Here is a 26,562-nt window from a genome sequence, read left to right on the forward strand (position 1 = left end):
ATCTGTTTCTTCTAATTGTATACAATTGGATTTTTTTGTAGATCTGGTATTGTGCGCGCGTGTATTATGACCACTATTGGGCGCATGGTCTGTAGATTCTGTAGCATCTGTTTCTATGTCGTCCTCATCATAATCTCCATCGTCAGCTTCCATGTCTTCGGTCTCTTCTGCTTCCATTTCTTCCTGCTTACATATTAAAGATTAATTAATTAAATTATCTACATCAACATGAATTAAAAAATTACCTCCTCTTGTTCATCATTCGCCTCATCTTCGTCGGTCTGATTAGCAGCTCCTACTTGATGTGAGTCCCTATCATCGTCTGCTAATCTGCCACTTAATCTGAGGCGATTTTGTATTTCCAATATGGCATATGTTGGTTTTCCTTCATAACGACGCACTATTGGTTGTTGCACTTCACTAAGTTCCTCCTCTCGATCAAATTCTTTCTCGGCACGTTCCCGTGCAATCTGATCAGGATCTTGAGACAGAATTTCTGCCCATGAAAACTTCTTTTTTTTCAGTGATTTCTTGTCCGATTTGGATCTCAAATTTTTTGGCGACACTCTATTTGAGAGAGTGCGCTCGTGGAATGGTGTGCCCACTGAAAAGTTGTTCTTAATACTCCATGTTGCATTGCCGTTGATTTTATTCATTTCGAATATATCGTTTTTATTCTCAATTTCCTCCTTAACACGTACGCAAGTGCGCATAATTTCCTTGCTGTCCAAGCGCAATTCTGCAAGTGAATATCCGAGCTGTTGAAATTCGCGTTCGAATAAGCGGCGGTATCGTCCATAATCTGGTCGGTCGTGGTAGGCCAATTGGCTAACTTCATGTAGAAATTCACCCAAATATTTAGGAACCTGTTTGCCATAGATTTGTTTCAACATTTCACGGACATCAGTCATTAGGTATTCCTTGGCACGATGAACCTTTTCCTGTTGATGCTGAATTGCTGCATCCTTCCATGGCAAATAACCCTGAGACCAGAACATCAAGTTGTAACCTAAACATTCTAGATCACTACGTCGGGAATGTGCACCCATATGAGCGTCTCGTGATGTAAATTCTAAAGTACCATCATGTGCTCGGCGTTGATCCATTACGAATGGACGATGTACACCATTATCCCTAAATTTGGAAGCCAATCCGAAATCAATAAGAAAGATACGTTCCTCCTCAACGGCTACAAGCGACTCTGCAACAGCTGTGGATGGTGAATTATTGCTGCTAGTTTTTTGTAAATGCTTTTTAGCGTTCAAGCTATTAAATAATTTCTCTTGACGGCGTGTTAATCGTGTTGTGGGTAAGCAGGAATTTGAGGCATGGCTCGATTTCTTTATTGTAGCAGAACGACGAACAGATTTTGGTAAAAATTCTTCGGAATCATCATCGGTTGTCACATATTTAGATTCGAATGGTTCATCTTTTATGGAAGTAGTATCTTCATTAAAGAATTCTGAGTAACTAACACGTTTTGTAGGTCGTAAATAATGAGACTTCACCATCTCTTCGTATATGGAATTCCTCTTTTGACGGCGACATGAGCGTACCTAAAATGATTTCCAAGTTATTTTAACAAAAAAAAATATTTTCTTTGTTCATTTAAATACCGGATTGGAACCGCAGAATTCCACATTATTTTTCGGACGACGTTTGCGATTTATTGGTGTTTCGTAAATATCTACACTGTTACTGTTATTACTATTTGTAGTTGCGCCATCATCAAAATCCTCATCATCATATTCGTCTACAAATCGATTCCGTTTAACGACAAAATCTTCGTCCTCTTCTTCCTCATCGTTGGCTTCCTGCTCGGAACTATTTCCACTATCCGTGGTCTGTTGCTTTTCTTCGTAATGTTCATCATAATTTGAAGATTTTATATTTGAAGAACGAGATGATTTGCTTTTGCCAGCACCGGTTACGGGAGCAGTTGCAGTTTGTTTTTTATAATACTTGCATTTGGATAGCATAAGATTTTGTGCTTTAACATCATTATGGCAGTAGCCCTTATCGTGTAATTTTTCCAATACATCTACGATCTGTATGGCTAGAGTCAACACGCATTTCTGATGGACTCGGCAATTTTTGATCAACGAATGCAAATCGCGATCAAAACGCTGCAACACCAAGAAACGGTAACGTGCATCTGCAAAGTAATGAGAGCCCGAAGCAATATATTTAGGTATACCGGTGGGTAAGTGTTGCGGTAGTGATGCCGTAATATCCTGTCTAATATTTTTATCAGTTTCGGTTTTTATATGTTTATCTGTTAAAAGAACGGATTGATGTAATAAAAATATTTCTGAAAATAATAAATTTCCTTACCTTCGTCTTTGGCAGTGTTTATCAAACAATGAATTTCCACAAACAAGGGTCCATTTGAATGCGGTTCAATTTTTACAACGAACTTTGCATTTTCATTAGTAACCGGAATGGAAGTGTTATCTGAAGCTAGAAAAATTTCTCCAAAATTTCCTTTGCCTATAAGATAAAACGAATTTGTTAATATCTATTTAAAAAGTAAATTCAGATATGAATGTATGTAAAATTGTTTGCGACTACGTTTTTTATAAATTTCCTTTCATACTAGTTTTAGAATGTTAATTGTTCATAGCAATATATGTATAGATATGTAAATGCACACATACATACATACACCCATATTAAACAAAGTTGAAACAATACAAAATTGAGAATTCAAAATTGGTACCAATTTACCTTTGGGTCTGACATCAGTTCCAATATTAACACAGTTTACAAACAATAGATTTTTTATAATCACGGACGATTAGTCACTTACCAATAGGTTTACCAAGCCGCCAAGGTTTCTGCATCAGGTCGTACATAATAGTGCCATTAACTATGGTTGGCAATAATGTATATACTGGTTTTGGGGATTCATTCAGCGATGTATTCGCGCTAAGAAGAATTGATGAATTATTGGCGTGCTTTGTGGATGGATTTCTCATCACTGGTGTAACATGTGTGGCATCATTTGAAGAAGAATCTTCATCATCATTTTCATGCCAATAGTTATGACTTCCTTTTGTTGCCTTGGGTGTTGTCGTGATCATTTCGGAATCAATTGCTACTCCAGAAGAGTTTCGCTTACGTTTGCGTATAGTGCGTGTGGCTTGCAATGAATGCTTTGCCTCAACGACAGCCATACGTTTGCCCATTTTCAGCTCTTAAGTGTTCACGCCTAATTTGATTGAAAAGTGTACTATGGAAAGATTGGGCTGATCGTCACAAACATTTGGTGAAGATTTTTGTTATTTATTATATTCTAAATCTGAACATACAAAACACCATCTATTTGCTCGCTTGTTATTTCACGCCAGACACCTATTCAAGCAATAATTTTTATTTTATCCACAATTTGTTATTTCGCACTAATTATAATACAAAATCAGTCTATAAACTCTACTGTTATCTTTTTATTTTTATTTGAAGGAACGTTCAACGTTTATTTTTTAATCTTACTTTCTTAGACGACGAAATAAGCGATCAATGTCATTCTATTAAATTGGCTTCCACTTTTTGACAATTGGCTGATCGTTGTAGACTCTATTAATTGTAGTTAGTTTTTATTGTGTTTTGAAACACCGATTGTTTTCCGTTATATTTAGCATGTGTTATTTCTTTTTTGTTGTGATTATACTTTGTTTTGTGCCACGAAAATATATGTAAAGAAAGAATGTAAAATACGTTAATAAAATCATTCTACACAATTCAAAAGTTGCAATAAGAGCCAAAAGTAATCGATTGCAAATGCACTTATAAATTTATACTTTTATATATATATTTGTTCACATTTTCTGATATTATATATGCCTATAGTTGCAATCCTTCGCTACGATACTCGCTTCGGTCATATGTATATTTCACTCTTCCATTTTAAATGTAAATTCCGATCAATTGCGATTAAAAATCGGTCATTCCCACTGTTTCGCATTCCGATTCGGGACTGAATAAAGCACAAGTATTTGTTTTTTTTTGTCTACCTTCATTCATTTATATTTATTAACATTTCTTGAAGTAATTTCCTTGTGATTACCGAAACATAATGCACATATGTATGTACAATCAGTAGATTTCTTGAAGTAATTCCCTTGTGATTACCGAAACATAATGCACATATGTACAATCAGTAGATACATTTTTGCAACTATTACAACAATTATGATATGATTTGCAGAACTTATTTGATTTAAAATTTAAATCAACACACTTTCTATACATTTAACATCAAATTCAGACAGCATACAGATAAAACATTTTTGACATGTCAAGTGCAGGATGAAATGAAAACAGCGGTGGCAGCCGTAACGGCTACGACACGACGTCAAGACGACTGCCGCTCGGTTGCAGCACCAGTGCTAAAAAAATTTCCTTCCAACACTTTTAAAATCGATGCAACACTACACTGTTACAAATGGAACAAACCTTTTATGTATTGCCGATCAAGTTTCAATTTATACATATCTTTCTTAACCATACACAACATCGAAAGGTTAGATATATCATTTAAAATTTTAGCAAGAATTTGGTTCAATTCAAAAACATAAAATATTTTTACAAGTTCGCTTCAATGCTGGCTGCCCGACTAATTTGGTCGTTTTTCTTCTCTTTCGGTTTCGCTTGTTTCGATTTCAACACAGTCACAGAAAGCACAAAAGAAAGAGAAAAAAATTATCCAATGCTAAAAATTTTCACTGTTGTACACATTTCTAAAACGATTTCATCACGATAATCCCATATTTAATGATGCAATTTTATATCCCTTGCGTTCAGCAGGAATTCGAGTACGATTTGGTAAATAATTGGTTTAATTATTTGTACAATTAGCGGAGAATTCACTATAAAACCTACAGAGTTAAAGTTTTCCGTTTTCGGACGATTCCACACACTCGATAATTGCATTACAAACACTAGTTCAACGAAATCGCCGTCGAAAAACTACTCCATTGTCGGTTTGTTTCTTTTTATTCGCCGCGTTCCGGCATATGTGTTGCTTCTTCTTGTCTATGTTTATTCAAAATAAAATACTTCAATTGATTATGTTGTAATAGTTCGTTTCAATGCACAGTGAATTAAATAATTCTTTTTATGCGCCGTTTTTATGTCACCTGAAATGCGTTACAAGGTTGGTTGATTATGAATTTGTTTATTATTCCTACTCGTTAGCAGTTACACATTTGTCTACACATTACAATAATAAGTCTAATTACAGATTTAGTTATTTATTTCTTATTTTTTTTTTTACTAATTTTTGTTCAGGTTGACATTGACGAAGATCTATTAAGGAGCAATAAAATTAGAGCAGAGCCCTTGGTATCCGACTATTTACAAAAACGTGAAACTCCTTTACGTATTGAATTATTAAAAGGAAGTATCGATTCGTCGGCTGAACAATTATTGAATGTAGATGCAGTCATTGCCTTGGAAATGTAAGCAATTTATTTATTTACATACACCAATTTCATTACCATTAATGAACATTATGTTGTATATCTCAATAGAATTGAACACTTGTATCCAAAAACCTTAGAAAATGTTCCACAAAATATTTTCGGTTTCATGCAACCCAAAATCGCCATATTTTCAACACCAAATTCAGAATTTAATGTACTCTTTAAGCCATTATTGGCAAATGGCTTCCGACACGATGATCATAAATTTGAATGGACACGGTCTGAATTCAAGGATTGGGCATTAAATATTTGTCAAAAATATCCAAATTATAGGGTTGCTTTCATCGGTGTTGGAGATGCACCGCCGGATAAAAAGAATATTGGTAACGTAACTCAAATAGCAATTTTCGCACGTTGTGATGTACTGGATCCTTCTCTTTCGGAACAATATCGCAGCAAGGTGTCTGTGGATTGTAGACCCGATGCAGATACTCAATACGAAGAAATATTTGCTGTAGATTTTCCAATTTATCTTGATGAACGTAGTAAAGAACAAAAACTTCTGGACGAGGCGCGTTATCAGATCAGTCGTTGTCGACGTATCGATAGATATTTCAATCGCGATTTGGGTGTATATCAAGTACCGCTCACTGTTTTAAAGGACTATATTGAAAATATTGGAGCTACAATGCAGGAATTGCTAATTGTTCTAAAAGATAATGATATTGAGGTAAAAGATGAATACATCATATTACCCGAATATGAAGAGGATGACGACAGTTATCGTCACTATGATGACTGTTACGATGAGGAGTATGGTTTATGGAATGATGTTGAACATGCTGATGATGAGACCGGAAATGATGACGAACGAGGCGCATGCGGTGGTTATTCTCATACTAAGGAAGACTACACTTATGATTCTGAAGAAAATTGGGATTAAATGAGATTTTAAGAAAATGATATGGTTTTTAGTTACTGTAAATAATAAGTGAGTATTTAATATGTATAAGAAAATGGCTAAAAGAAATAAAGTTGAAAAATATGTACAAATTAAATTATATACAGAATGCGTTTTTTTGAAGAAACAATACTATTTTTAAATCATCTACTAATCGTTTAAAGGGCTTTTGAGAATAGTTTGACCATCACTTTTGCTCCAAAATTAGGGATTTAGGAAACGACTTCCTGATGTTACTAATGCAATTAAAAAAACAACATTTATTTTTATTGAAAACACATCCCTCTAACTCCGCATTTTATTTATATCCAAAGACTTTAAAAATCTCTGCTTCATCTTGTGTTTACGATTTCCTCCCTTAAAAGTTTATGAAACCGAAAAAGGGACTGTTTACTTCAATTGGTGGTGGGGTTGATTGAATTTAGTATTCTGTGCCATATAGTGACCCCACTTCATATTGCAAATATTTGCAATCTTCCAAGTAACTTTTAGCAGAATAGACAATAAAAATAACGCATGCGCCGAAATGTTATTGCAATAGTGAGAGAAGAAACCAATTTAAAAATTAGTGGAGTTTCGATAGTAAGAAATATTTAACTGATGTTAGTAAATCTCATGCAGACAAGCGAAAATCAGTTAGGTATTATGCATGGGAGGAAGAGCATACGTATACTATCATAGAAGGGATACAATATTTGTTTCTTTAACATTTTTAATAGAATAAACTATATAATATTTAGCACAGTTATCGTTAATTAAAGTAAATGTTTTGAAGTTCCCTGTTTGTAGTTTCGTTTGAAATTGTGTTAAAAAAGTTTTATGAACTTTTCTAAGACATTCGGATTTCGTTTCGAAACACAACGGTACGACAATATAGATTTACTGCAATAAGCCAACGTTTGGCAATCGAAATTGTATATTTTGGTGTGTTTTTACAAAAACTAGTTGATATTTGCATAACTTTAACGACATGGCTGATGAGGGAGCAAATCCGGAAAAAGAAGCCGACAAGAAAATCGTGCACACATATCCGCTTGTCAAGGTACGCACTATTTGTCAGGCATGAAATAAAAGTAGCATAATTCGCCGTCATCAAAAAAAAAAATAATATTAATAATAATACAAAAGAAGAATCAAAATAAATAGATAATAAATCGAATTGTGTTACGCGATATTTTCAGCATTCGGACATGAACGAAGAAATGCGCACAGAAGCAATTGAAATGAGCATTACAGCTTGTGAAAAATATTCGAGCAATTATGAGGTAAGTTTCAAATAAAACGCGGTGTTTTAAAAATTAGTTTAAATTATCATAATTGTGTGGAACAATATTCGGGGGAACTAGAGATAATCTGCGTTTTTTGTTTATTTTTTATTGTTTGTTTTGACCTATATATGTACATATGAACATATTTATGTATTTTGTTTATTTATGTTAATAGCAAGCGGCACGTGTTATCAAGGAAACCATGGATAAGAAGTTCGGCATTTATTGGCATGTGGTTGTCGGAGAAGGCTTTGGCTTTGAAGTTTCCTACGAAACCAAAAATATTTTATATCTTTTTTTCGGTGGGAATTTAGCAATTTTACTATGGAAATGCTCATAATAACAAACAGCATAAATACAGTTTTGTGTGTACCTAACTAACAGCGTTACTATGCAGAAATTGGGCGATAACGTAATAACATAGAATTGTGTAAAGAAAAAAATAATACTAAATGCCGTGAAGCAATCGGAAAGACGAATGAATATGACTATTTAGGGAACAAATAGGGAAAGTGTATTAAATTTAGTAAAGATGACGACGAAAACAAATGGTTTACATACCCTCGTACCTAAATTATAATAAAAGCTACAATAATAATAAGAAAAAAAAAAACAAAAATAAAACTAAAGAATATAATATGAAACTTAGTGATCACACAAATGCAATACAATAACTAATTGTAAATATTTTTTATACGACTAATGTATTGAAATTTATAAAGGAATATAGAAATAAATTATATGTAATTTAAAATCTATTTTTGTCTAATTGATTACTTTTACATATAAACACTTCAGCTAATTAAGAATGGTAAAAAAGTCGCGTATGTATTGTTAAGCTACAGTATGATGGTGAGCATGTTTTATCAATATTGATTTAGTATACCTAATTTCATGTGCTTATTGAAATAAAAAGAACTATATAAAGTCCATATACCAAAAATAAAATAGAAAGGGCATATATAGCACTTGAATTGATTCCTTTCTTTCACAACAATATAATTAAATATAAGAAAACGGGCCTTTTTTTTTGTAAAACTATTATTTTATTTGTGTAGTGTCCGCTTTATATAACATATATGAAAATATTGACTTTTTCGTTTCTCACTAAAACGTACGTAATTATTATTATAGTTATACCTACACAGCTCAATTACTATAAATGTTCATACCAATGTTGTTGTTAACTATAAATCAGGAAACATAAAACAAATTTGTTGACTTTCTTGTATGACAAACTACGCGAATGCATCCTCACGATCGGCACCTGAGCCATCGCCGGCATCCTCCAAATTGGAGAATAATAAAAAGTGTGAAGGTCGATGTATTTCGTGATAGAATTCCTTAGGATTCGATAATTGCAGTTCATACTTCATGTTCGCATCGTGTCGTACGCCCATAAAGTTATAATTCCAACTACCCTGCGCGGGCACCATGAAAAAGCCGAGGAATTTGTTCGATAGCAACATTTGAACGCGTTCGTAATGCGACGGCAGATAACCCTTGGGATTGTTACCCTTATCTGTGTTTTTGGAACCCCATTCAAAACCGGACGGCGTTAGTTTGTATGCCGTAAGCGAACATGAGCCTGGCGTGAATGAACAAGTGATTACAATGGTCTTTTCACCGTCCCACGAGGCATTTTCCTGCATAATTTTAGCGTGCGTGGTGATATCCTGTGGTGATAGTTGTGGCAACTCATTCGGCTGCGTATGTATCCAACCAAGTGGTTCCATGTCTTTTAGGTACTGATGCGTAGGCAAAGTGTTGGGCAGGTTCAATGTCTGATGTGTGCCCCATTGTGGTGGCATAACAATGCAACGGATTTCTTTAACCTAAGGGATGAAATGGAATTAATAACCAATAAAATATAGATATATAAGAAATTTAGAATTTTTTTAATTGAAGGGAATTGAAATTACCTGCGGATTATCCGGCGGACTCACGCCATACAAGTAACCAGCGATTTGGGCGCGTAAATCGGAAATTGTGACGAACTTTTTCAGTATATTCTTCGGTAAAATATACGTATAACCCGTTTCCTTTATATCGTCCGAACTGACATAAATGTGATTCGTACGCAAATGCAGATTTGTCGCTGATATCGCACGTACACGCCATTCGGTTTTCGAACTAAACGTTTGCGTCTCATAATTCGATGTGGTCGAGGTAATAATTTCATCGCCATGTTTGTTCGTTGTACGCGTTGTCGTCGCTGTGAGTTGATTCTGTTCTTTTGTTTGCTTTTCAATTTCAGCAATTTGTTGACGCTGCGCTGACGGTGCACTGATTTCCATACCCAAAATAATATCACGAATTTCCGATTGTGTTAGCGAGGCCACATTGACGTTATTCTTTTTGCCATAATCGGCCAAAATCAGATCTTTAAGCTGCACTTCCACCTTTATCCACTCCTCGTCGGTGAGTGTTGGCCAGATATGATGCGCCTCAGTTATAGTCGTCTTATCCGGTTTGAGTATGATCTTCGTGCGTTCGGTGTTCACGTGTAGTGCACGTAAAATTAAAATCAAACGACTGAACGCAGTATACGAAGAGATGGTCTTCAACCAATCGTCGTAAAGATTGAAGAGCACCATTTGTGGTTCAGTGGCTTTCAATATAAGATCACCGAATTTTTCCACTTTAAGGCAGGCCTGTTTTCAAAGGGTTTCAAATTATTAATAAAATGTTTATCATTTACAAAAAATGTATATTTTTTCATTAAGTACTCAGATTATGACTGTTTCACTCACCTGGAATGGTAATTGCAGTTCGGAGCCTTTGATCACAATATTCGGGAAATCAAGCAAATGCACTTCCAAGGGATCCAACATGCCCTTACGTGTCACAATGATCTGTTTAGGTTGCTCTTCTACTGGTAGCGAACGAATTAACGCCGCCACTTCTTCGGCTGTCTTCCATTTCGCCAATTGACCCAAACGTTTTTGACCAGCCCATACAGATGTATGAATGATTTTCAAGAACAGTTGACCGGTACGTGGATTGAAAATGAAGATTGCACCGTTAATTGGTTTCGTTGTTAGATTGCCCTCGAATGTTTTGTGTATGGTTACACGATACACATTCGTGTCGTCAACAAACCAAATAATCTGATTCGAAAACAATTCACCGTAATTCTGTGAGCTCAGGTAGGGTTCAGTTGGCTCGGATGAGTAAAGTTGCAGAGCTTTACGTATACGTTCACGTAATACATACAATGCCGGATTGGCCTTCATAATTTTGGCCATAGCCTGTTGTATGAGTGTTTTACAACCCGGGAACCAGTTTCCGTAGGCCGAATGCAAGTTGTACGCCAAATCAATAGCGATGAGCACACCCGTCGGCGAGGGATATATGGACATGTTGTCGGTGGTGTAGTCAAGGAATTTGGCACGTGCATAACGTTCCACATCGTGTGAATCGTAGTCTCCCCAACGTAACTGTATGTCCAACCAATACTTTTGTGTTGTTGTATTGTCCATTGTATCTTTGGTGTCCGCAAGCAGAGACGGTCGTGAAACATTCCATTTATAAGCGGGGAATAGCAGTATATCAGCACAGGACGAATTCATCTTATATGATTTACGTGGATGTATGGTCTCTTTTTGTACAGTCTCAATTTCGAGTGCATCCAATTCCTGATCGAACACTTGACACAAATCCATAACAATGGACTCGTGTATCTTTTGCCACAAGTGAGCACGGAATATTTGAATCAAGGAGATTTTCAATGTTGGAATTTTGCCATGCATAAAAATACCCGTCAAATCAAGTTGTACTTGGAAACCAACGTATACATTAGCACGATTGATGGTAGGTGACCACCAAAGTGTGAAACGACGATTGGGAATCTGATTCAAACCCGAACGCTGAGCATTAGTCAGTTTTTTGTACTTCATTGACTCTTCAAAACCAGATGCCTTCTCCCAGAAAAGTCCCTCCCAAGTAGGGAAGTACGTACCCTTGAAGAGTGTGTGCTCTAGAATACCCTCAACGCCACCCAAAGCTTGTATCATGTCGGTACGGTAGTTATTCAAGTTCCATAATTTACCATCATGCCGCTGATGTGTCCACCAGAATGGATTTTGTTTAAGCACTTGATATTGTTTGAATTCTGTGCGTATTCGCCAGCCCTTATCGTAGGCGAGCGTGTGTCGATCTTTTTGGAAGAGCGTATTTATACGTGGTATACCGCGATCCCAGCTATCTTCCAAGTCTTCCAATGTAAGACGACGATTCTGTGCATTGGCTTCTTGGCGTTTCAATGCATATTCGGCCCACACGCGCTGTGAATCGATAAATTCGCTCTCCCATGGCTGAATATAGCGATATAAATTCGGAATCAATTGATCTTCGTCATGCGACATACCTGTTAAATAGAAGAAAGAAAATTTTTTTCATGAATAAACTGTGTGTGGAATTTATTTTATAGCGGTGCCTACCTGAACGGAAATGTGTAATACCGACATCGGTCTGCTTAGACCAGCGTAAATCCGATTGCGGTATAAGCACGTGACCCATGCTCAACATGCCCAAACCACCCAACTCTTTTGGTGTGTAGAACACCACAGGTGGGAAACGCGAAGGCATTTTGGAGTTGAGACCGATTTTTATACGAGTCTGTATTTTATTTTCACATTTCACCAACAGGTCGAGCAGCTCTTGTGTATTCACAACCGCTTCACGGAAATAGGTCATAAGACCGATAAGCGCAGTATTCCATTTATTAACAATCTGTAGATTAAAAATAATTTTTAAGTAACTTCTTTTTAGTGTAAATGTTATTATTTATTGTCACCTTTGTGAATGTTGTAGAACCAGAAGCCATTAGAATCTGACGCACACGATTATGGAATCGACCTAATGACTCGTCATCCACACGCAGGAAACATTGAGCTGTGCGCTCCTTTGTCACCTCGTTTTGTAAATTCCAGACACCATCGCGATGTGTGAATTCTTCAGTTTGTGTACGACACTGTATAATAATAAAAAATTATATAAAAAATTTACATAAAAAAATATATATTTTTGCAAATTAGTACCTTCGGCAGTATACGACATTCAAAACCGCACATATTGAATAACAGATTTGGATTGTCTTTCGAGTAGACCGATACAAAGGTGTTCTCCCAGTTTATGGTCGTAACGGAACGAGGTAAACGATTCTTAATATCCCAGAAAACGGCACGGCCCCTAAAAGTATATTAAAAAATAAAATAAAATACAAAATATATAAAAATATATGTAAAAAAAAAAATTAAATATACAAAAAAAATATTAATATAAAATAAAAAAATCAATAAATAATACAAAAAAAATTAAGTATATACAAAAAAATTGAAAAATAAAAAAAAAATAATAAAAATATTAAAAAAAATATTGAAAAACAAAATTCAAAAATATGTTAAAAACTTTAATAACAAAATCAAATTAATAACAAGGAACTCACAAATTGACGTCATGTTTCATCAGTCGCATGCGTGCATCGCGGGGCCAGCATTTCTTATTGTTGTAGCCAACAATATTCTCGTTATTTGGATCTGGATGTTCGGTGAGATAACGCTGAATCAGATCACGCGCCTCTTCCGCAGTAAAACGGAAGAATAAATGAATACGATCCACATAACGGCAATACAAACGTATTGGATGTGCGGTTTCGGTAACTGTATCTTGGAACGTGAGGAAGTCGTTTGGCATTTGTGGTGGTCCCGCCATTTCGCTGGCACGATGCAAACCAAGCATTAGCAAATCCAAAACCAAACCATAGTATTGTGTTATAAAGGAAGAGAACTGCAGACCACGGATAATGCCATAACTGTTGGTGTGATTCATGTCTTTGTAGTTAATGACGACGTTATTCTTAGCTGTCATATAATCCGCAATATTATGATCAACTATGAGGCGGAGTAAACGATTCAACAGTGTCAAATCGATTTTTTCATATAGTTTTTCGAAACGCGATTCGAGCAATACATTGCATTCACCCTCGCCTACGTCCCAAACGTCTTGCAGATTGTTGATGCCTTTGAAATGCGAAGTATACAAGTGAGTATTTATTGTAAGTTTTGACGAGTGACAACAAAGATATTTGAGAGAAACTTAAAAAAATTTACTTTCTATGCATATATTATATAAAAAAGTATTTATAACTTCTTTTGTTGAAAAGTAGAAACGCGCGTGCGTGAGGTTTGCAACAAGGGGATTTCAAATGCAAATCACTTTGCTACAAATCACACACACAAACGTCTACACGTGCGCACTTATTGTAAAAAACACACTGATTATAGCATACGAATGCACGACACAGCGGCTCTGGCTATTGACTAACCTTGACACCACTTATAGGCCAACAATGGTGGCGGTTCAGTGTCGCTTGGCTTTATCCATGGCGGGAAGAGCCGACGTTTATCCGCTTCATACCATAAATATTGGTCCAAATATGCATCGGTTATTTTCTCGAGTGGTTCAACATCGTAGACAGGTATCAAATGGCTGTACAAGTCCATAAACTCGATACCAACCTAAACATTTATATAAGAGAAGTAAAAAATAGAGAGACATACGTGAAATTGATATACTTCCGTTGACATACCTCCTTGAATGCACGTTGAGTTAGCAAATGACGCTTAATACGCGACAACGCCTCATGCGGATTATCATAGGCTTGTTCAATGAGTCCCAATTCTTCACGTTGACTTTGATTTAGACGCGATTTTACACTGTATGCTTCCTTAAGGCGCTCCAATGCCAAAATCAGTAGTTTAGTGTCGTGTTTGTATGAGAGCGGTGGGAATGGTATGGGACCAAAGCGTCGTGACTCCAACCAATGCACTGTTGTCGTGTAAATGGCTACAGCTTCTTCGGGTGATATGTATGGACCATCTTTTAAGTAATTATGTTGGCGTTCTTGCTCAGCCTTCAGATATAGACGTGTTAAACGACCCAAGTTTTTCTTACAAACCGTTTTGTCAACTGTAGCGCCGCGACGTATGCGCTCGCGATTGTAGTGCGCAGTGTTAGTCCACCAATCGGCTTTCATTTTAACATAACGCAATATCATATTTTCTATAGGTATTGGCAGGCCGGGTACTTTCCATGGTATATTCGCTTTCCAACAACGCCAAGCTTCGGATAAATGTTGCAAAATTGTACGAGCTTTGTTTTGTTTAATACCCTCCGGCATCATATCAACTATGTCGTGCATTACAGAGGCACGCAACTCCAGATCGAAATGTGATTCGACACGTTGTTTTGTGACAGTCTTCGCGACACCCTTCGAATGACGGCCCTCAAATTGACGCGACAACAAATTGCCCAACCAACGTTCTAACAACGGAGTTATGCCCCGCATGAAGAATAACCAAACACGCCAACCTGGTGCCCAAAAACCACAGCCAGGTCCTTTGCCAACAGGGCCCGTATTGAAGCGATAGTAGATAAGATGTTTCAAATCTTTACACATGCGTATTTGTCTCATTAACTTGTACTTGTAGCGATACATGCCAGATAACTGGCCAACATGTGCGAATATGTACTGTAGCCCATCGGCCAATTGAAAGGCGTCGACATTATTAAGACGATATTGCACATGCGAATCAATGATCAACTTAGTCAAATGCAGGATTTCACGACACAAATGGAAGGCTGTAAATTGAAATGAAGGCATGTGTTGAATTATAAATATGAATGTATATACAATTACAAGAATACCAACCATTGCCGAAACGTGACTTTTTACGTTCTTTTGTTGTTAGTGTTTTCACCGGTTTTAAGTTAAAGTTATAATCCAAATGTAAGTAGTTTAGATTTTTACGATGAATCAATAAATTAAGCATATTATAACCCTGTCGACAAACTTGCAAGCCAGCTTCAACCCAATCTAAGGTAGTGGTTTGGAAAAACTTCGTCGCTTTAAATGAGCGGAACAGATACCTAAAAAACAAATAATTGATAATATTGTATTCCAATTTTTATAACCCAGTTTTTTTTGTCTAACCTTTTCTTCTGCGGTTTTGGTTTGCGATGTTTTAGCGCATTTAATACGTAATATTTCAAAAGCTTCTGATAGCTCACACGCACTTTGACGGGGTGTCCAGGTGGGCAGTGTTCTTTGTACCAACTTTTGACGAGCGGAACGTCTATAGCACGACGAGAACGGCCCGAGCGTAAGTTAAAAGGTCGCGGTGCCCATAACAGTGCTATGCCGTTGGCTGTGTTATCAGTGTAAAGTGGTGTGTCTTGTAGGAAAGGTTGTACTTCATCGGGCAATGAGAAATCTTCGTCATCATCGGGCATCGGCTCTGCAACCTTGGTATTAGCATGACGATGCGAAATCGGATTGATTAGCGGATCAAAGTAAAACGCTGGCAAATCTGGATCTTCAGTTTTAATGTACACAACATTGGGCGTGTGGTACCTAAACAATACAAAAAATTGTAAAATAAAGATGTTTATCGTTGGTTTATCATTAACACTAATAATAATCTGTATGCAACTGTCAGCAGCTGTATGGAGTAAACTTTCTCTTACAGCTTCAACGCAAATCGCACCTCGAAAACTTTTTTTTAAGAAGTCGCTTGAAAGTAGTAATTTTCTTATGAGTTTGGTTTTTTCTACCACCATAGAAGTATGCAGAAATAAAAGCTTTAGTTCTCTGCGTTTTCGAGTGGTTTGTAATATTTAAGGCATAACGAGGTAATTTACTTACCATGAAAGGTGCACGAAATGAGGCATATTGTTGTAAAGGTAGGGAAAAGCAATACGATATTCGGTACGAATAGGTTGGCGTATGATAACCTTATTGATGTCATTAAATTCGTTCCAATCCTCATCACTGTTGAAAACCAATAAAATTTTGAAATTTACAAACAAAAATTATTTTATTATTTATTTTAATCAGTGTTTGAACTTACCCCACGTTGTGATCTTTAATGAGCGGTTCGAATTTTGGTCCGCCTGGTATAGCCATATTAAGCGCTTTGGCGGTAAAGAAACTTTTGGGATCGAAAAGGTAGAAGAAATTGCCATCTACTAAATCAGTGAGCAACTGATTGGCTAAACGATATAAAGTGGCCAATTGCGGCAAAGTCAAATTCCATTTACGATATGTGGATCCATTCACGTATGGTGTGCCCACTAGTGGTCTATGCTCGTAGAACCATTTATACACGGGTCCATCTTCCTCCGGATCTAAATCAATTTGAATGGCTTCCAACGGTTCAACATCTAAAATATTGTCTGCATAGTCTAGAGGCGGTTCCTCGTCATCAAATGGAGGAAAACGCATACGTTTAAAATGGCGTCGATCACGTTTCTCACGACGCATCATAATCCACATGGTTCTAAACAAAAAACATAATTAATATATATATATTTATTTCATGAATATATATCCCTTACCCCCATTGTGCTATATATACTGGCTCAATAACCCAAGGTATTTCATTTACGAAAGTTATAGCACCAGTTATGTGATAAAGAACTTGCACATCACGTATTTGCTCCCAGGGCATTGGCATATTTTCAAGTAGTTTTAAAACTGCATGTGGCATATATTTCAATGCTCCCAAGTATACACGTTTATCATGTCGATATTTTCGTGAGGTCATATCACCATGATCGCGTATAATTTTGCGTATGTGCTCAGGTGGCATATCTTCTTTTTGCGCATCGACAAACCCAAATTTTCGTTTCTCTGCAAATCTTTTCGATTGTAATTGGTGCCATTTCTGCGCTTTTTCTTGTAGCTTCTCCTCGGTAATTATGTCTGGTTTGGGTGTTGGTATTTGGCCGAGTTGTGCTTGGTTGATACCACCAACACTACCACTACCGCCTATACCACTTTGTGGCATACCTGCACTGCCATTTGTTATCGGTACCGGTAAAGGTGCACCCGGAGGAGGAATTTGTTGTATTTGATTTGCCATTTGGTGGGCATGCATTTGAGCTTGCTGCACTTGGGCTGCTGCAGCATATGCCTGTGCCTGCTGCTGCGCCATTATTTGTGCTGCCCAAGCATTAGGCGGTATCATATATGGCGGCAACGACATTTTCGCGTGCCTTTACAATAAACAAATGTGATCACGAAACTGAAAGTAAAAAAAAATTAGCAGATGCGAATATGTGAAAAACTAGTCTACGGATACACAAAACAGTGTGTCGCGACGACAGCAGCCCTCGCTAGACATCGCCGCTTGGTATGCAAATTTTATTTTATGGCAAATTACGTATATATTAAAACAAGCAGTTATAATACTGAGCTTACCCAATTTCTTGCAACTTAAGCTATAGTTTTCACACAATTATAGAATTGAATAACTAATATTTTCCAACAGAACAATAAAAATTTACGAGTGAAATGTGTGAAAACGTTTTCTAATCGAATCGCGGTCAAAGAGTTGCCATCATCATTAACAAATTCACAAGCCGCTGATACAGAATGTCAAAAATGAAACAATGCCAATCGATGGAATTGAAATCGCTTACCACAATAGTGGAATTGAAATAGTATTTAAGTTTTTTTTTTATTTTTAAGTTATATACAGTTAACAGGATTTAAAAGAAAATAAATAAGAAAAAATAAATTCTTTAAAGAATAACAATTTATAAAAAAAAATCTGAAATGCTTGGTAGGTTAATTAAAAATTTCTGGATTTAAGTACATAAATAACTTTCGCTTTTTTAGGAGTATTTGCTATAATTTTTTATTAATTATTTTTTATTGTTTTATGCTAATTAGTTTTATTTAAACAAGTATTGGTTATTATTATTTCTATTCTTCCATTTTATGTTTCGAAAATTCCAATAAACTTTGTTTTGATTATTTCACTTGCATATCAGCAAATAGCAACGTAGCTATTAATACTAGTTATTTTCCTTGTATTTTGCCAATTTACACGTAGTGTTTTTATGATATGTGGAGTGTAAAAACTAAAGAAATTTGCTAAAAATATAGTAAATTGTTAGTAAAATAAGTTCCTTTTACAATTAGTGTACGCAAGTAAAAAAGATGTTTGCAAATTTGAAAAACAAACTAATAGAAGAGGTGAAGGCGTCTCCGTCGAAATTCCAACAATTTGCGGTAATTGAAAACAAGATTAGAGAAGAAAAACATAAGGCGACAAACCAATATTTTCTATCCTTACTGCATAAATACTTTAAGTAATACATTTTTCTAAGATATTTTGAAATTGAAGTTATTTTTGTTTACATTTTTAAATTGCGTTATATTGAAAAGATAATTAATTTTTAATTACATACTTTCTGGTGTATTTTCGTTAATTTGACTATTGTGTCTAAAAATGGAAATAGGCTGCAGTCTCGTCATCGGCCAGTACAACCCCAAGTGGTTCGGAATCAACTACGACAACGACAACAAACGAAAATTTCTTTAGCATTACGGAGGAAGGTGAGTGACTCGACAGAATATGTAATTCGAAATATAACTTCACACTTCCTATACGTATGTAGATACACCGCAGAATTCACCATATAAACCTCTCAAACTACCACCAGGTTCAGTAAGCGGACGAGCATACCATAATGGACCTATCGGAGGTGCTATTCCGCGTACACGAAAACTCTCTAATTCATCAATGGCCAGCGATGTGTCCTTCCGTTTGCCCACCTATGATTCACCACCTGTAAGAATAATAAATTATCTGCATAAAATCTCTAAGAACTATCATGTATGTAAATACAGGTGTACCATCTACAATCAGATTTGGAGTCTAATTGTAGTGAGTTGGAAGATACAGCATCTACCGCAAAACTCGAAGTGGTAACTAAAGAACAATTGTTTGATGCTTATAAAAAATCGTTGGATCGGTACCATAAATATCGAAGCCGATATACTGATTTGGCCAAAAGATATAAGGATTTGGAACGTGACAGTACCAAAGCTCGGGTATGTATGTAGATATGTACTCGTAATATATCTTTTAAATTGTAAAGAAATTAATATTACTTGTATAGTTTACAACTCATTATCAGATAGTTTCAAGATAAGATATAATATTTCGTATTCGTTTATTCACCTAGTTTTTTGTTGTTGGAACTTTGCTTTTGGTATTTATTTTAAATAAAATTATAATTCACAAATTCACAGTATTTTAATAAAATCAACATCCAATATTATATTTTTCATTATAAAAAATTATAGTATTATATAGGAAAATATTTAACCATTAGTATTTCTTTTTTGCTAGTCTGTACTTGTGGAGACCCAAGAGAAGGCTATTCGTCGCATCAGTGAATTGCGTGAACAATGCTCTTTAGAACAGCAAGCAAAAGCACATCTCGAAGAAGCCTTGCGAATGGAAATGGATGATATGCAGTGTAAAATGCAAGCATATCAAACTAAGTTAAAATTACTTGGTGAAAATCCCGACAATGTTACTGCCACTCCCTTAGCAAATGAGTCTAATGATACAACTGGCGTTGCTTCACTTATAGATTTGGATGATACCAATAGCAACATCAATATAGTCAATCCAGAGGATTTAAATGAAAGGAAAATGGTAGATAATCTTGAAAGTTTGAAAAATGAACAAGATTTTCCACAAATGGAGCAACTGAAGAAGGAGTTAGATGATCGACAAAGTCAAATTGAAGAGTTGATGGCAAAAATGTCTAATGCTGAAGACACCATATCACAATTACGCAAGCAAGAAGAAGAAAACGCTTTGTTATTGGCTCAAACAAAGCAAGCTATTCACTCCGAGTTAGAAAATAAAGAAAGCGAAGTAAAAAAGCTCTCAAATAAAATCAGCGAAATGCAAAATGATCTGCAAGCAGCGGCGAAAAAAGAAAAACAATTAAATGCACAGGCTAGTGAGCTGAATGAATTGCATGAGAAGTTAAAGAATCTGCAGGCTGCCAAACAAGAAACGGATGCTAAACTAATTGCATCGGAACATATGCTCGGTCAGATTAAAGAACAGCTACTTGTAAAGGATAAATCAATTAAAGATTTAGAACAGAAATTGTCGAAAGGACTCAAAGACAGCGAGCAGAAAGTGGTTGACTTGCGACAGCAAAATGCGCAATTAAACGAAATGGTGCAGCGATATCAACAAAACGAAGTATCTCTAGCCGAGATTGATAACGAATTAAACAGAACGAAAAACGAAAATGACAACCTTAAAATAACAATTGGCGAGAATGAACGAAAACTACGTGAACTCGAAGATGAAGTGCGCAGCCAAAAGGAGCAACTAGAACGCCATCAAAAAGAACGAACAGCAGAAGAAGATCGTTTGAAAATTATGTCAGCACGAGAAGAGGAATTAACTAAGTTATGGCAAGAAGTGAAAGATGATAATGAAGTGCAAAAGCAAATAGTAAATCGTTTAGAGTCAGAATTAAAGATATCGAAGGAGCAAAATCACCACAATGAAAGCGAAACGATTGCTGCAATCAAGGCTGAGTTGCTGAAAGCAAACGAACAGCTAGAGGAGAAAGCGAAAACTTTAAAGGATCAATTAACCGGTAAAGAAAAAGAACTAAAGTCGAATGTAAATAAACTAGCAAAACAGAAGAAACAATTTGACAACCAACAGAGTCGAATACGCGATCAAAGTGGTGAAATTGAAATGTTACGCACTGAATTGAATAAACATGAACAACACTTAAGTAATCTCCAAAATGAATCACAAGTACGTGAACAGGAGTTCGAAGCGGAGAAAGCTAAATTAAAGGCTCAAGTTCAGAGTATATTACAAGACATAGCGCAAATTCAAGATGAAATGCGAGTTGTGAAGGAATCCCACGATGAGTTGGAAGTGGAAAAACTAAAACTTGAACAAAGAATTGAAAATATGCAACGGGAAGCACAGGACGCTAGCGACGGTACTCAACATTGGCATGAACAACTGGTAGATACTGAAGATAAACTTCGTCTTGTGGAGTTAAAGCTACAGCAAGTAGAGACTGAAAATTCGCAATTGGCAGAGAGGAATTGCTTGCTGGAAGAGCAGAACAATCGTTTTGAGAAACAATTAGCCGAGCGCGAACGTCAAAAAGACACCGAAGATGCAAACACAAATGAACTGCGCCTGCAGTTGGATAGCACGGAGATGTCTTTGCGTAAACTGAACGAAAAAATGTCGGAAGTACTGGATGAAAATTCTCGAATGCACAATACTCAAGAGTTAATGGACCATGACTATCGTACCTTGCAAGACAAATTTAATACGTTAGAAAAGGAGAAGTTTATGGTAGAGGACGTACAAACAGGCTTACAAGAAGAACTGGAACAGCTTCGAGAACACAAGTTGGTATTGGAAAATAAGTTGCGTGAGACCGTTGAGCAGCTTCAGGAAACAGAAGAGAAATGTGCGGAACAAAAGAAGAATACTGAAGCATATGAAAAAGAACTGAAAGAGATGGTATTGGCCCGAGAACGCTTGGAAAATGAGAATCAAATGTTGAGTGCAGAATTAAATGAACTTCGGGCAGCTCAGTCGGATGATGAGAAATTGCATAAATTAATGTGCGAACAAAAACGTCGCATCGAAGAGTTGGAACACGAATTGATTGATAGTGAAAAATCGGCAAAAGCGAATATCGACATTGTAGATAAAGAGAACAGAGATTTGTACGAAAAATTAAGTACCTTGGAAGCAAACAGAGAAGAATTGGAGCTCGCAAAGGAAGAAAGCCTACTTTTGAAAACGCAAAATGAGGAACTACATCGAGAATTGTCTACTTTGAATACAGAACTGAAGCAGAGTCGGGAGAGTAGTAAAGTACTTGAGACACAATTAGCACAGTTGCATTCATTAGAGCAAGAGAAGGAAACAAGTGAAAAGACACTCCAAGCATTGACAGTTGAAATAAATAAATTGAAAGAAGAATCAAAAGCTCACATTGAAGATGCGCAAAACAGGGCACTGGAATTGGAAGCATTACAGCAGCAATTGCAGAATTCAAGTGGAACAAATGAAAAACTTGAAAACACCGAGTTGGAACTGCAGAAAATGCAAGAATTAGAAAAGAATTTACGCGCCGAAGCTGTTAATAACGCTGAATTGGCAAGTAAAAAAATGCAAGAACTGGAGGAGCAATTGCACACTGCCAAGAGCGATATTGAGCGATTGCACGAGAGCAACGACGCTATTCAAGTGGAGATGGATAAGTTACAAAACAAAAATGAGCTACAAGTGCAGAATTTGGAGGGAACAGTACAACAATTGAAAGAACACAATGATAAACTCCAGCAACAGCTTGAGAGTCAAAAGGTTGACGGAGAAAAACTTGCAAATTTTGAACAATTGCAAATTGAAAATGAGTATCTAAATAAACATGTGAAGCAACTGGAAACCGAGCTGACGACACAACGCACTGAAGCATCCGGTCAGTTGCAAGAAGGCCAAGATCTGCGAGAGAAATTGAAATCACTGCAATGCGAGCTTTATGTGTTACGTGAAAATGCAGAGAAACACGATGCCCAACTTGCGGAAAAACAAAAAGCAATCGATAGTGCTGAAAATGAGTGCCAACACTTGCGAGAAAAGCTGACGAATGAACACGCTGAGTTGGATCGTCAAATAGTGCATGCCAAGTATATTACTGAGCAAAATGATGCCATACAAAGTGACTTATTACACAAACAACATCAATTAACAGAAGTGGAGCAACAATTGCACGATGTTAAGGCTGAACTCGACGAGGCGAAATCCATACACGCCGCAGACACTCTCAGCAAAACAAACGAAATAGATGCATTGCGTGCTGAATTACAACAAAACGCAGTTGAACTCAATGCAAAGGCGCAGCTACAGGAAGAGCTCGACGTATTGCGTGTTGAACTGGCAGAACATAGCCAGTTGAAAGAAGTCTCATTGTCCCAGGCAACTGTGGAAAATGGGCAAAAATCAGCTTTGGCTAGTGAAGCTGAGAATTTGCGTCGCATTAATGAGGCCTTACAACGTGAATTAGAAGATCTCAAACATAAATCAACGTCTGAAATCACAGAGTTGCAACAAGAGATTGAAGATATGCAAAGCAATGCCAGACATATGAGTGAAAAATTAGCAGAAGCTGAAAAGGCGAATGCTAATGCTGACCAAGAATTAGTGCAGGCTACTCGAAATGCTGCCATAGGCGAAGAATTATCGAAAACGGAAGAGCTGTTGCAGCGAGAAAAGGCAGAATTGGCGACGAAATTACGCGAGATCATGAACGAAGTTCGCGATGTGTCTGAACGTAATCTTTTCCTTGAGCAGCAATGCGAAAACTATCTGATATTGGAGCAATCAAATGAACGTTTGAAGCTGCAAAATGCCAAATTGTCACGTCAGTTAGACGAAACATTGGTATGTATGCTGTAAAATAAGAATATGTTGTAAATTAAAACATTTTGCTTTTTATACTATCCAATAGGTGTCAATGCAACACAATGAAGGCATTACAGCGAATACGGAATTTGAGTACTTAAAGAATATTATGTTTCAGGTAAGAGGGGAAAATCCTAATAAGTTATTTGAAATCATCAAATAAAATAAGGCTTCATTAACAAACTGATTTAAATTTAATTTATATCTCATTTAATTAAAGTATTTAACGGGATCTGCCAATGGCAATAACGAAACGCTTGTCAAAGTGATATCAGCGGTTTTGAAATTCTCACCTCAACAAACCCAAGTGGCACTTGAAAAGGAGCACCAGCGCCGTTCATTGGTGAGTTTAATGGTTTAATTAAATTTTTAGATATACCAATCACATCTACAAACATATATTTTTGTGTAATTTCAGATCAACAAAATTCTATAGCAAGAATTGGAGCAAGCCTACGCAGCTACATGGTGGTAGCATTAACATTGGTTTGCAAACTCAAAGAAATTAAATTGACCCATTTATGTATAGTGAATGTCATTAAAACTACTAAATAGTTACTATACACTTGATTGGTTGCAGGTACCGCATACACAGATCATTAAGGAGTGGCGGTTTAGCTTATTACCCGTATAAGGCTTTTGAAATAAATTCGGATTGCTAATTAACAGTGAATTAAATATTTTTGATTTTAAGATACCGATAACGCATTTTAAATGTATAAAAAAAATTCTCAATTGAATAAGTACCTACTACATATATATAACGGGCGTAATGCAGTTTTGAATATGTGTAAATTGTAATAAAAAAGTATAAAATAGAAACTGTACGCCAATTAAAAAAAGTTTGTATAGACCTAATTATGGATTTGCTAAGGATTAACATTCATGTATACATACATACGTATATATACACAAATATTCAAATGTATTACTGTTATTTTGTTCGATTTCGTTTCGCGTTTGTATTGAAAAGGCATTAAGCTGTTATTAATTGTGCAATCTTGTAATGGAATTGTATGTGCTTTTTTAGTCACATTCAACGTAAATATTTAAAATATTATATAAGTCAAAATATATCAAATATTGTTGTAATGTAAGTTTTGCAATTAACCTACAAATGTTTTTAGTTTGAAGTAAACAAAATATATACATACATATGAAAACAAAAATACAATTTTGAAAAATACTACGATTTATTACTTTCAAATAACTGGAGAGTCTTATTTACAATATCAATATCCACAGAGTACTAAGCTATCGCAATTTTTGTTTAATTATATATGCTAGTTAACTTTGGTAAACTGTTTTCAAATATTAAAAAAATTAAAGACAATTTATATAAATTTCAATTTTATAAAATTTATTTCTATATTTTTTCATGCAAAAATATACATTTTGTTCCTGAACTTAATTCATCTAACTTACGCGGTAGACAATTAAAATAAATATTAGACGCAATTTAGAAATAGCGAACCTTGTAATTTATGTGTTATAACGAAAAATTCAAAAAGACTAAATCGCTTCACAAGTTAGCTAAAGCTTTGCTTTAATTGGAAATCGTTCGCATCAAGCCATTCCAGTATTTTAAAGGTTTTCTATGTATAAATGTTTTGAGCGCATTCGTTGTGATCATTTGAAGTGGATAATGAGGTTTAAAGTGTGCCAGTGCATGGAAGCAGCGATTTTGACCAAATCTTTGCAGACGTAATATGGCCAATACAGCCGCTTCTTGTACGACGGGACGTTGTACAACGCCAAGGAAACGTTCGAATAACGAAAGGTAAGCTGAGACATTTGTAGTGAGCGGCAGCGGTTTCACCACGGCCGATATACAGTCGAGTAGACAAGCAATACGTTCATCATATTCGTTTGTATGCTGCACAAGTTTATAGTATTCGTCGGTTAGTGGTAGTAATTGTTGTTGCAGTAAAATATCTACAAGTTTAGTATTTCGTTTGCAAAATATGGCAAAGGCGTATATTAGATTTGTTAGATTGCCGCTTTCAAGTTTTGCAACCAGGTCCGATAACACTTCTAGTGCTTTTGGTTTGAAGGGCTCAAAGTGATATTCGAATCGTAATAATGATAGAAGTTCTCTGTGACGTAAATCCTTACTATCCATATTATATGTTGTAGACATTAACAAATGTTGAATGACGGTGATTAGTGCATCTGATTTATCATAAGTTGATTCGTCGCGGTGTGGCAGCGTGGTCGGATACCAGCAGAGTACTTCATAGATCATTGGTGATGCCATAACGTTATGATAATATAAGCATTTGGCAATGAAAAGTCGCGCCGGATTGTGTTCGGCATTATGAAGAGGTATGACTACTAAGTACAATTGTGTGAGATTCAAAGCAAAGTTTAATGAAAACGTTTCATTTCTCTGATAACTAAACAGTTTATTTTCAATACAGCGTAATACCGCATCGATGATCTTAGGACGATTTTGCTTTAAATGGCGCAACAAGATTGATGTGAGTCTCAAATGTGTACCGATGTATTTCGGTGGAACCTGTGCTAACTCACAATTCAGCTCAATTTCCGGACGCGGTGCATTGCAAATTTGA

At 36.1% G+C, this 26,562-nt stretch overlaps 5 protein-coding genes across 7 annotated transcripts; 3 read left to right on the forward strand and 2 right to left on the reverse strand.

The window, feature by feature from the left end:
- Positions 1–3: 3 nt before the first annotated feature.
- LOC105209282 (uncharacterized) lies at positions 4–4,912 on the reverse strand (the record flags this gene model as incomplete). Its single annotated transcript, XM_011179612.3, has 6 exons — positions 4,456–4,912; positions 2,810–3,669; positions 2,335–2,490; positions 1,617–2,275; positions 246–1,556; positions 4–183 (listed from the first exon to the last, which is right to left on the reverse strand). Coding segments are annotated over exons 2-6 (2,685 nt in total), but the record flags the coding sequence as incomplete, so codon positions are not given.
- An 80-nt stretch (positions 4,913–4,992) lies between these two features.
- On the forward strand, positions 4,993–6,486 carry LOC128924054 (small RNA 2'-O-methyltransferase-like). Its single transcript, XM_054235888.1, has 3 exons — positions 4,993–5,155; positions 5,290–5,459; positions 5,532–6,486. Exons 1-3 carry the CDS (start codon positions 5,132–5,134, stop codon positions 6,364–6,366), a joined length of 1,029 nt encoding a protein of 342 aa, XP_054091863.1. The 5' UTR covers positions 4,993–5,131; the 3' UTR covers positions 6,367–6,486.
- A 430-nt stretch (positions 6,487–6,916) lies between these two features.
- Dnal4_1 (dynein axonemal light chain 4) lies at positions 6,917–8,276 on the forward strand. Its single transcript, XM_011179624.3, has 3 exons — positions 6,917–7,426; positions 7,566–7,649; positions 7,828–8,276. Exons 1-3 carry the CDS (start codon positions 7,355–7,357, stop codon positions 7,990–7,992), a joined length of 321 nt encoding a protein of 106 aa, XP_011177926.1. The 5' UTR covers positions 6,917–7,354; the 3' UTR covers positions 7,993–8,276.
- On the reverse strand, positions 8,047–18,074 carry LOC105209290 (pre-mRNA-processing-splicing factor 8). Its single transcript, XM_011179625.3, has 15 exons — positions 17,917–18,074; positions 17,052–17,740; positions 16,565–16,993; positions 16,360–16,485; positions 15,649–16,068; positions 15,367–15,584; positions 14,245–15,296; positions 13,981–14,173; positions 13,102–13,675; positions 12,695–12,845; positions 12,451–12,627; positions 12,095–12,386; positions 10,406–12,021; positions 9,575–10,306; positions 8,047–9,487 (listed from the first exon to the last, which is right to left on the reverse strand). The coding sequence occupies exons 2-15, from the start codon at positions 17,699–17,701 to the stop codon at positions 8,891–8,893; spliced, it is 7,227 nt and encodes a 2,408-aa protein (XP_011177927.1). The 5' UTR covers positions 17,702–17,740; positions 17,917–18,074; the 3' UTR covers positions 8,047–8,890.
- Positions 18,075–18,503: 429 nt separating this feature from the next.
- LOC105209291 (myosin-9) lies at positions 18,504–25,001 on the forward strand. 3 transcript variants are annotated; one of them, XR_851577.3, is made up of 9 exons: positions 18,504–18,732; positions 18,963–19,059; positions 19,122–19,294; positions 19,354–19,557; positions 19,859–23,968; positions 24,036–24,107; positions 24,210–24,332; positions 24,408–24,512; positions 24,570–25,001. XR_851577.3 is itself a non-coding variant. In XM_011179626.3 (8 exons), exons 1-8 carry the CDS (start codon positions 18,661–18,663, stop codon positions 24,423–24,425), a joined length of 4,869 nt encoding a protein of 1,622 aa, XP_011177928.2. In that variant the 5' UTR covers positions 18,504–18,660; the 3' UTR covers positions 24,426–25,001. The 3 variants fall into 3 exon arrangements, 2 of the variants coding, with proteins under 2 accessions (XP_011177928.2, XP_054091865.1); XM_011179626.3 differs by having other exon boundaries at positions 24,408–25,001; XM_054235890.1 differs by having other exon boundaries at positions 19,167–19,294; positions 24,408–25,001.
- The last annotated feature ends 1,561 nt before the right edge of the window (positions 25,002–26,562 follow it).

The sequence above is a fragment of the Zeugodacus cucurbitae genome, unplaced genomic scaffold (genome assembly GCF_028554725.1).
Source record: "Zeugodacus cucurbitae isolate PBARC_wt_2022May unplaced genomic scaffold, idZeuCucr1.2 ctg00000232.1, whole genome shotgun sequence".
NCBI lineage: Eukaryota > Metazoa > Arthropoda > Insecta > Diptera > Tephritidae > Zeugodacus > Zeugodacus cucurbitae.

Excerpts from the sequence above, each read along its gene's own strand:
- LOC128924054 (XM_054235888.1), top strand. The coding sequence starts at position 5,132 with ATGTCACCTGAAATGCGTTACAAG. Across the intron at positions 5,156-5,289 it reads CACCTGAAATGCGTTACAAG|GTTGACATTGACGAAGATCT; the intron begins GTTGGTTGATTA and ends ATTTTTGTTCAG. Across the intron at positions 5,460-5,531 it reads GCAGTCATTGCCTTGGAAAT|AATTGAACACTTGTATCCAA; the intron begins GTAAGCAATTTA and ends ATATCTCAATAG.
- Dnal4_1 (XM_011179624.3), top strand. The coding sequence starts at position 7,355 with ATGGCTGATGAGGGAGCAAATCCGGAAAAAGAAGCCGACAAGAAAATC. Across the intron at positions 7,427-7,565 it reads ACACATATCCGCTTGTCAAG|CATTCGGACATGAACGAAGA; the intron begins GTACGCACTATT and ends CGATATTTTCAG. Across the intron at positions 7,650-7,827 it reads AATATTCGAGCAATTATGAG|CAAGCGGCACGTGTTATCAA; the intron begins GTAAGTTTCAAA and ends TTATGTTAATAG.
- LOC105209290 (XM_011179625.3), bottom strand. The coding sequence starts at position 17,701 with ATGTCGTTGCCGCCATATATGATACCGCCTAATGCTTGGGCAGCACAA. Across the intron at positions 15,297-15,366 it reads AAAGTCACGTTTCGGCAATG|CCTTCCATTTGTGTCGTGAA; the intron begins GTTGGTATTCTT and ends TTCAATTTACAG. Across the intron at positions 12,628-12,694 it reads AATGTCGTATACTGCCGAAG|TGTCGTACACAAACTGAAGA; the intron begins GTACTAATTTGC and ends ATTATTATACAG.
- LOC105209291 (XM_011179626.3), top strand. The coding sequence starts at position 18,661 with ATGTTTGCAAATTTGAAAAACAAACTAATAGAAGAGGTGAAGGCGTCT. Across the intron at positions 19,060-19,121 it reads CTTTAGCATTACGGAGGAAG|ATACACCGCAGAATTCACCA; the intron begins GTGAGTGACTCG and ends ATACGTATGTAG. Across the intron at positions 19,558-19,858 it reads GTGACAGTACCAAAGCTCGG|TCTGTACTTGTGGAGACCCA; the intron begins GTATGTATGTAG and ends CTTTTTTGCTAG.